The 10,531-nt window shown below is 40.1% G+C and overlaps 1 protein-coding gene and 1 pseudogene across 1 annotated transcript; both read left to right on the top strand.

The window, feature by feature from the left end:
* LOC115593823 (platelet-derived growth factor receptor beta-like) lies at nt 1–3,153 on the top strand (annotated as a pseudogene).
* On the top strand, nt 3,149–4,790 carry LOC115594292 (platelet-derived growth factor receptor beta-like). Its single transcript, XM_030438272.1, has 4 exons — nt 3,149–3,318; nt 3,948–4,069; nt 4,342–4,459; nt 4,546–4,790. Exons 2-4 carry the CDS (start codon nt 3,974–3,976, stop codon nt 4,695–4,697), a joined length of 366 nt encoding a protein of 121 aa, XP_030294132.1. The 5' UTR covers nt 3,149–3,318; nt 3,948–3,973; the 3' UTR covers nt 4,698–4,790.
* The last annotated feature ends 5,741 nt before the right edge of the window (nt 4,791–10,531 follow it).

Genomic DNA, 10,531 nt, shown 5'->3' with positions numbered 1-10,531 from the left:
TTCCTCGCTGTCATCTTCCTCATCATTCTCATTCTCCTCTGGAGAAAAGTCAGTATCCAGTGTAGTATTTCTGATAATATTAACTGCAGTTTTAGTTGTACAGTCGTGGCCAGCAGTGTAAAAATAGAACTGCAGCACTGGTTGTATTTGTTTTGTTAGAAACCTCGTTATGAAGTTCGTTGGAAGGTGATCGAGTCAGTGAGTCCTGACGGACAGCAGTACACCTACCTTGACCCCGCCCACCTGCCCTACAACTCCACCTGGGAAGTTCCACGAGACAACATAGTGATTGGTAATACTTTGCTTTTTCAAAATAACTGACTCATATTTGGTCTTGTAAGAAAACATAAATTTTCTCAACCTGTCAACCACAATGACCCCATCCATCTCTCTATCTGTCTCTCTGCCTGTCTCTCTCTCCAGGTCAGGTGTTGGGTTCAGGTGCATTTGGTCGTGTTGTTGAGGCAACCGTCTCTGGTCTGCTTCACTCTCATTCATCAACTAAAGTAGCCATCAAGATGGTGAAACGTACGTACATGTCCGTCTGTCTATCAGTCTGTCTGTCTGTCATTCTGATTGATTATTGATATTATCATTGCAGGCCTGATATCAATAAAATGAGAAAAAAAAGTGTTTTTGTGTTTGTGGCTTCAGCCAACAGTGGGGCAGTTCAGTCTCTGATGTCAGAGTTGAAGGTTTTGGTTCATCTCGGTCCACACCTGAATGTCGTCAACCTGCTAGGAGCTTGCACAAGAGGAGGTGAACCCTTAAATCTGATTTAATCCTCACTTAATCCTGCTCTGATTCTAAACTAATACTGATTTAATCCTCACTTAATACTGCTCTGATTCTAAACTAATACTGACTTAATCCTAACTTAATCCTGCTCTGATTCTAAACTAATACTGACTTAATCCTAACTTAATCCTGCTCTGATTCTAAACTAATACTGACTTAATCCTAACTTAATCCTGCTCTGATTCTGCTCTGACTCTAAACTAATACCGACTTAATCCTCACTTAATCCTGCTCTGATTCTAAATTTATACTGATTTAATTTTTACTTAATCCTCATCTAAACTAAACCTGATCTGAACTACTTTATTCTGATCCTAAACTGAATCCTAGTCTGTTTCTAAGAGTATTTTAGACTAATCCTGATTTAACCCTGATTTATCTGAACTAAATCTGAACCATCTCACTCATTGTTTCTGTGTGTCAGTATGACACATGAAATCAGATTTGAATCCTGCTGCTGTTCTTTGCTCACATGTTACTCCTTCAAAATAAAAGCCCTCCATGATGATAAGTTTAATGCTTTAATGCTTCATCTGAAAATAATTAGTTTAAACTTATTGTAAATTCAATGATATTACTGTTGTCATAGTTACCTGCGGGTACACAAACTACACACCTGAACTCAGACCAGGTGTACTGACAGGATTATTCCATTTGGAGGGAATCTAAAAACTGGATTAAAGTAGCCTATTAGTGATTCTGTCTCAGACATTTGCTGTTTGCATAACAATTTGAACAGTCGGAATAATAATAATGATAATAATAATAATAATAATAACAATAATGTTTGTGTGTTTGTCTGTCCAGGTCCTGTCCATCTGATCACTGAGTTCTGTCGTCATGGGGACTTGGTGAACTACCTGCAAAGGAACAAACACACCTTCTTACAGAGGGACACGCACACCAAGAGGTCAACACACACACACACACACACACACACAGCGACTTCAGGTAACATTTTACAAAGTGTCTCACTGTGTTAAATACTGTTCGAGGGAAATGCAATGGTCATTTTTATCACCATTCGTTCAAAATTAACTATTAACTGTGATGATTTCCACTATTCTACCATGTTGATATGAGTTGCTATTTCTCTGAATTTGACTGTGTGTCTTTCGTCCTGCAGTGACAGTGATGGAGGTTACATGGACATGAATAAGGAGGAAAGCGCTCAGTACGTCGCCATGAAGGAGCTCAGCTATGCCGACATCGAACCTGCGGTGTACGAGACACCTTACACAGCGCCAGGTGATACATATGGTATACTGTGTATAAACACTGCCTCTCTATAATGTGAATACATTGATAACATTTGGTGATTCCATTTAATTGTAAGAGTAACAATCAAAAACAGACTATATCAGGAAATATAAAAGCTTCATTATTAGAATCTCATAAATAAATTATGTCTTAGTTTCTCTTTCAGTCTTAAAATGTTAGATTTATGATTTGTTATTTATAAACATGAATTGTGACAAAATGATATGACGAAAACAGTTAAGGTGAAAACTGAATATTTATCTACTTTTCTATTCTGACTTCTGACTTGATTCGACAATCAAAATCATGACTTCATATGCCAATTCTGATTTTATTTAAAACTGTAATTTCATCCTCTAAATAAGAAATGTAACTCATATTGTAATCAAAATGTTATAAAAGTTAATTCATCCTCAGAATATTAAATTTAGTCATTTGCATTGTATGGTACGTGTGGTCACAGGTAGACAAAGTTTTCATCTGTCAGCCTCAGTGACTCGTCCTCTCATTCTATTTCAGACCAGCAGGAAGAGTCGCTCCTCCTCAGTGACTCTCCTCTCCTGTCTCTCCATGACCTCCTCAGCTTCTCCTTCCAGGTCTCAAAGGCTATGGACTTCCTCTCCACCAGAAACGTACGATCACCCATCAATCACTGATCAATTCATCATTCATCCATGACTGTTACTGTTTCAAGAACTTGGATTAACGCTCACATTGTGTGTCCTACAGTGCGTCCACAGAGACCTGGCAGCGAGGAACGTCCTGGTCTGTGAGGGGAAGCTGGTGAAGGTTGGTGACTTTGGTTTGGCCAGAGACCGATGAAGGATCAGGACTACATCGCCAGAGGAAATGTCAGTATAAATTGATTAATAAAATTGTTATAATTGACATTAGCTTGAAAGTGTTTTTAAACTGATAGACCTGGAAAACTGTAACTTCATCCTTTTAATGTGTGCTTTTAATTTCTTAGAGCTTCCTGCCAGTGAAGTGGATGTCTCCAGAGAGTATTTTCCAGAACATTACAGCTGTCAGAGTGACGTCTGGTCCTATGGAGTCTTACTATGGGAAATTTTTCTCTCTGGTGAGCTGGTCTAAACCAATATACATCTATAGACACCAGTTTGTACGGCTCCATCAGTGCAGTATATTGTGTGTCCCAGGTGGGAGCCCGTACCCTGACCTCCCTATGACCCAGGAGTTTTACTCTGCTCTGAAGAGAGGATACAGAATGAGTCGACCTGACCACGCTCCTCACAACATGTATGACACACAGGTCACCATCACATGTTTTACATGTTTTACACATGTCAGGATGAAGCCCTGCTCTGTTGCTGTATACCAGAGTTGTTCAGATACCTTCAAACAGCAACTTTTCTTTTACAACGAGACATTTGTTTCCTTGAATCCACTAATCCGGCCTGCTCAACCTAAACTCTTACCAGACTATATACAAAATTCACAGTGTGATTGTTTCAACACACAATAGTTTTGATTTCAGTTACCTATGGAAATCATGGGATATGGTGGGGAAGAGAAAGAAATCATGGTTTGAGTTACAAGTGCTATCAAAACCTTGTCCTTTGTTTTTCATACTTAAAATCTGAAAACGATGATCTTTTACAAAACCTAACCAAGTAGTTCTTGTACAGAAACCAAAACTGTGACTATTCTTAACGTAGCTCATTGAAGCTCGTTTCTGACCATGTTGTCTGCAACAAGCATATCTTGATTTTAGAGGTGTTCCTCTGTGAGCCTCTCAACACCGTTCTCTGTAAATGTCCGTGGAGATGTTTATGTTTATCAGCAGAGAAGCATAGCTTCAACACAACTCTGATGAGTTCATTAATGTCTGACATTTTGTCTTTAAACATGTCCGGCTCTTCTGACAGTGTGCTCTGTCTTCAGTTTTGATCTGATGAAACAGTGTTGGGAGGAAAAACCTCAGTCCAGACCTTCTTTCTCCTCACTGGTCGTGTCCGTGGGAAACATGTTGACTGACGACTATCAAAAGGTACCAAATCAATTTCTTGTGTCTAATCCTGCTGGAGATTCTCTGAAAGAAGAAACGATTCCAATGGTTTAAAACTCACAAAAATAACCTCCATCATAGAAAGTCACATCTGTAACTGCTCATTGTTTCCTGAAGACTCTTTAGTCTGATGTTTTTTAGTTCATGTGATTTTTTTAGAACCACACACAGAACCAGAACACATTCACCTCTCTGTTCCTGCTTCGGTTCATGCAGTCAGTAACTGTTGTTGGTGTTGTGTTGTTGTGTGTCAGCGTTACCTCCAGCTGACTGAGAACTTCCTGAAAGGTGAAAATCCAGCTGTTGTTCGATCCAGAATGAGTTCATCACGAGCTGCTGAAGATCAAACAAACATTCTGGCAGACATGAACGGTCAGATCCATGATAACATACAGATAAATGTACTGAAAGCTAAACTCAACAGGTTTGACACTCAACTTCCTCAATGTTGTTAACAGGAGGTCCCACCCCTCAGGAGAACGTTTACCTCTTGGAGGTGGAGCCTGTGGAGGACGGCCCCTCCCATGGCACTTACATAATCCCCATTACTGACATTACCATAGAAACCAGTAACGGCGCTGCGCTGGACGCAGTCAGGTATGAACATTGAATGGTCTCCTGAAAGAACCTTTAAACCCAATTAATATTTAATAAATACAACGTGTGAACTAAATTGTATTATGTTATGTTGTGTTAAGTTATGTTATCTTCTATGTGTTTTGTCATGTTTTGCTATGTTATGTTATGTTATGTTGGTGTGTTGTATTGTGTTGTGTTATTGTTTAATTGTGTTATGGTACACTAAACACATATTTAATGATAACTGTCAACACAAAAGTTTCCCATAATCCGCTTTGTCTTTATCCAGATATTACATTAATAAGCACACTGTGTCCAAGTGACTGTAAGTTGTTTTTGACAAGCAGCAGTTAGTTGTGTTTTTAAAAGCATGTTTTAGTTTTGGCCTCTCATGATTAACTTAAAACTTTTTTAAAGACTCTATTTCCTGCAAGGGGCCGCCATTTTGGATTCTGAAAGATTCAGAAGTTGAGAAATGTGTTAAAAAATCAAGTTGAACACATCGTCAGAACATCAGGACGTGTTTTGAAACATTGCAGGTTGATTATCTTTTGGACAAGTTAATGGTGTTCCTCTATGACGATGTATGCCTCACTGACACAACTGAGGCTTGGTTTACTTCAGCATACTGTCCATTTCGCATATGTAGCATGTCGCAAATGCAAATGCAGGATGATATAGTGTTGTTTTCGTTGTGTTGTCTTGTTTGAATGAATGTGGCCTTTCATGGCCCAGCTGCTGTTTTTATCAACAGGCCCAATATGTTTCACTCTGTAAGGCTTACAGAACCCTCTGGTGGCTGCTTCAAGTATCCCATTTTTAACTGAGCTATGTGTTATATTGGCATTGAGGGTTATATTACCTCATCTGTGGTCTTTTCCTTTAAAGAAAATAAAAATAATAACGATGATGTTGATTTCTCTCCTCTGCACCCTCAGCTGTCAGAATCTCAGGACATAGCGGGAGCACAGGAAGTGAAAACATCAGAGGAGAAACAAGAAATTGAGGCGCCTCACTGCTCCAGAGGAGGAGAGCTGCCTGTGAAGAGTTCAGCTGGCCTTCAGACCGGATGGAGGGTTTAATTAATAATGAGGTATCTGGCAGATTCATCCATCCAGGCAACACAGAGGGCTGTAACACCCTTTGATATCTTCCACACCCTCCCGCAGCTGGATCATTCATTCATAAGGACAACATCATCACAAGACAGTGCCAAGGTTCTGCTGAGCAAGGCAGTCAATATTGGGTTTTTTTTTACCCAGTGTTGACTGTAAGGCTGCCAAAGGAAATGTGTTTTCTTTTAAATGTTTTTTTTAAATCACATTTGTTTCAATATTCCTGTTGAAATGTTACAGAGTTGTGTTTACAGTAAACTGCGCAGATTTATAACTATAATATTCAGTTTATATTCCTCATGTATTCATATTATTCTGTAGTGTCTGTATTATATCTGAACTATTATCTGCTTCGTGTTTATTCAAACTGCTCTGAATCATCTCAGAACTGAAGCTCTTTATCTAAATAAATATAAAAATCAAATTTAACAGTTCACTTCTTTGTTTTTTATATCAAACTCCAGTCAAGCTTCACTTTTGTTGTTTTCATCAGTGATCAAAACATTTTGTTTTCTCAGAAGAGGAAGAGGAATGGGGCCATATGTGATCTAATCCATTAATCTATTTAAACCTTTTCTTTAAAGTCAGAATGCTGAGGGGATTTTTTTCCCCAAATTCTGCCTCATAAGAAAAAAAATATGAATTCCGAGAAGAAAAAGTATCTATGTCACTCCAACAGGAAGTGGTGTTTCACTCAGTTGGGGCTCCAGTGGCGCCGCCCCGACTCCAATCTGTCTGACTGTGCCACCATCGGGCAGTGCTTTTTTTATACTTCTGCTGTAATGTGGAACTTCAGAAAAGTGCTGAATGTCAGAAAAAAATGTTTCCTCACACAGAAACTCAAACTGACTCACTTTAATTTTTTCTTCCTCTTTTTTTCTTTGCAAGTTCAAAAACATCAAGTTGATTAAACGGACGATCAGCTAAAAAATTGTTTAAATTTACTCCATTAAATGATAGAAATCACAGATTCGTCGGCGGTAGTGGAATGAAATAATTATTGTTGATTGGTTGTTTTGATTGTTGATAAGTTGAGGTTCTTACTTTATTTGACTTTTTCCACCTATGTCATTTTCTACTTCTAGGCGAAAGTACTTTTTACTTCACTTCAATACTTAATAACTTACTTAACAGGTCACAGTTTTTCTTCCCCTCTAGACATCTACAGATATGTTGATGTTGAATGTTTGTGATAAACTGGAGGAAGTGCTCCTTTATAAGTTGAGAAAAATCTCCTCCTTATGTTAAATAAAACCCTGTAGGATTAGCTGGATGAGATGCATCGCAAAGCTGGAAACAGGCTGTTTTTTCTGACACCATGAAAAGTTTACATTTTCTGAGATACTATTTTCACAAGCAGTGATGGAATGCATTTAAGTACCTTACTTAAATACAACCTTTAGGTACTTGTACTTGTGGTAACTACATACTCTGCAGACTACCTGCTGAATCAGAACCAAAGTGCATCAGAGCCATAGTAGTGCATTTTTAAGTTATTCTATTTTATCCGCAGACAGATAAAGAAAAAAAAAAAAGTCCTGTGAGTAAGCTTTTTTATGGGACCAACTCTAAAAAGTTTCAGCTCTGGGTTTTGGTGAGCTTTGTATGAGACATCATGATGACTGGTGGGTGCCTTTTTCTAAATTTTCACAGTCTTTTACTTCATTCGTTTGATGTCAAACTGCCACTTTCCCGCTGAAAGTGTATCTTTTGAATTGACAGACATCATAAGTGTGATTCATGGCACAATTCAAACAGGATCAATAAAGCTCCTGCGATAAAACAAGTAATGTTCTTCCTAACTAATATAACTGCTTGGAACAGTACGTGATACGAGAGGAAAGGCATAAGGTAATTCTAAAATATCAACGGTCATCCTGGAAACATTTATTTAAGCCGTGTAATGAAACACACGTGATGTAATCAAACATTAATGTTAGCTAGGTTGAACACTAACATTAGACTTAGACTTCAACTCAGACTTAGACTTTCTTTTATTGTCATGGAAACAGATGTATGGATGGATGTCATTCAAATTTCACTTTACAGTGCAATGGGGGCTCTCTTCATCTGACGCAGAAAGTGCATGCGCTGTTGAGCTCTCTTTACCAGAACCACTGCTGTGTCATTGATGAGGAGTGGTGTGTGACTGGGCTGGCTCCTCCTGAAGTCGACACTCATCTCCTTAGTTTTGTCAGCGTTCAGGGCCAGGTTGTTTGTTTTGCACCAGTCCACCAGATGTTTCACCTCTTCCATATAGGCTGTGTCGTTGTTATCACAGATAAGGCCCACTACTATCGTATCATCTGCAAACTTCACAATGTGATTAGTAGTGGACCTGGCACAGCAGTCGTGGGTCATCAGGGTGAATAGCGGCGGACTAAGGACACAGCCTTGAGGGGAGCCGGTGCTCAGGGAGATGACACTGGAGCTGTTGTCACCCACCTGCACAGACTGGGTTCTGTCATTGAGGAAGTCAAGCAGCCAGTTACACATGAGGGCCAGTTTGCTCATCAGATGCTGCGGGGTGATGGTGTTGAACGCCAAGCTGAGATCCAGAAACAACATTCACACATGTTTGTTCCTCCCTTCTAGATGTTGTAGGATTGAGTGGAGTGCAGAGGAGATGGCATCCTCTGTGGAGCGTTTTGGCCGGTTAGCAAACTGGCACGGGTCAACTTTGCAACTCCTATTGCATGGTTCAGGTTGGCTCCATGCCAGTGCCACCATGTTACCAGATTTAAAAGCGACATTTCGTGGTTTCAGCATTGCACATACCTCACTGCTCATCCAGGGTTTCTTATTGGCCCGTGTGGTGATGTTTTTCATCACACTAACATCCTCCATGCACTTTTGGGTGTATGCAGACACAGACTCAGCATAGGCTACTCCTGCACCTGCGTGTGATGATTGTCCGTAGGAGCTGCCTTGAACATGTCCCAGTCAGTACACTCAAAGCAGTCCTGTAATGCTTCCATGGCTCCTGCAGGCCAAACCCTCACCTGCTTCACTGTAGGTTTTTTCCTGATCAGCAGAGGCTTGTATGCTGGAATTAGCATCACAGAGAGATGGTCTGAGGAGCCAAGGTGGGGGCGGGGTGCAGCTCTAAATGCCTTTTTGATGTTACTGTAGGCCAGGTCCAGTGGGCTCTCCCCCCTGGTTGCAAATCCACATACTGATGGAAGTGAGGAAACAGTTTTTATGGTGGCTTGATTAAAGTCCCCTGCCACAATGAAAACACCCTCTGGATGTGTAGATTGCAGTTCACTGGTGGAGTGGTACAGAACATTCAGGGCTTGAAGGGGATGAGCAGACTAAACTTCCTGAGGAAGCTGAGATCCTTAAACGTGTGCAGCAAGATGTTGGAGATCTTTTATCAGTCTGTGGTGGACAGTGTAGCCTACTTTTCTCTACTGTGGTTTGTTGGGGGAGTAGCATCGGAGCTAGCGACACCAATAGACTCAATAAACTCATTAAGAAGGCTAGCTCTGTGATTGGCTGCAAACAGGACACTCTGGAGGCCGTGGTGGAGAGGAGGTCACTGAAAAAACTGTTATACATCATGGATAATCCCCTTTTCACCTCACAAATAGCGGAGCACCTTCTCCAAAAGGCTGCTTCAGCTTCGCTGTCGTAACAACAGATACAGGAAATTTTTCTTGCCACAAACTTCATATAATAACTCTCTCACCTCTGCCTGACAGAGAGATCTCTGATCTCTCTACTGCTTTTACTCTGTTTTTATCATGTTTACATCTGCACATTCTAGGTTTCTTTTGAGTCCATTTATCTATTTATATTACCTGTGGTTCTATTATTGCACACTCGTGTACATTTTGGTTCTGTTATTGCACATTCACTGGAATTGTTTATTTCTTGTATAGTTTATGGATTATTATTGTTTATAGTATAGTTTGCACTGTGTATATATACATTGTATATGTCTTGCTTTCTATTTATGCTATGCACAGTGTGTTTTTCTTTTTCTTTCTTTTTTTGTGGACCCACTGCTGCTGTGACAAAACAATGTCACAGTCTGGGATCAATAAAGTAATTCTATGCTATTCTATTTGACAATCAGTAGTTCTACATCAGGGGAACTCCCCGTTCTTGCACCAGTTGTCGGTGTATATGCAAACACCGCCACCCCGGGATTTATCGGTGAGAGAGCTGCTCCTATCCAACCGGACTGTTGTTAACCCTCTAAGCTAACTGCGTCATCTGGAACGGATGGTTTTAGCCATGTTTCAGTGAGAATTACGGCGCAGCAGTCTCTCACCTCCCGTTTTAATGTAAAGTTTAGCTTCAGGTAGTCCAGTTTGTTCTCCAGCTAATGGATCATAATAATTATAATAACAGATAATTATCATATCTGTTTTTTTACTTTAAAAATGACCCCATGTCCCTCCAGATTTCCACTATCCATAATCCTCTCAGTGGGTGGATCAATCGGGAAGTAGTGAAATTCTAAATATGTGTCATATTCCCCGTGTTTATAGGAATTGCAACCTCGACCACAGCAGCAAGACATTATCCCAGCATTCAGTTTCCCAGCCTGAGTGTGACGTCAGAGAAAAATGGCCACTGCAAGAATATGGTCTATTGCTACGGCTCTATCTGTAGCCTGTTGCCATGTTGAAGTACAATGACATCAGCATTTGTCACCATGCCTGTAAAGCTCTGATTGGACAACATTTCTTAAAACAGGTGAACAGATGTTAATGAACAGTACACCTGTCAATCTTGACCA

This window comes from Sparus aurata, chromosome 13, assembly GCF_900880675.1.
Source record: "Sparus aurata chromosome 13, fSpaAur1.1, whole genome shotgun sequence".
Taxonomy (NCBI): Eukaryota; Metazoa; Chordata; class Actinopteri; order Spariformes; family Sparidae; genus Sparus; species Sparus aurata.
This window is presented reverse-complemented; position numbering and strand designations above follow the sequence as displayed.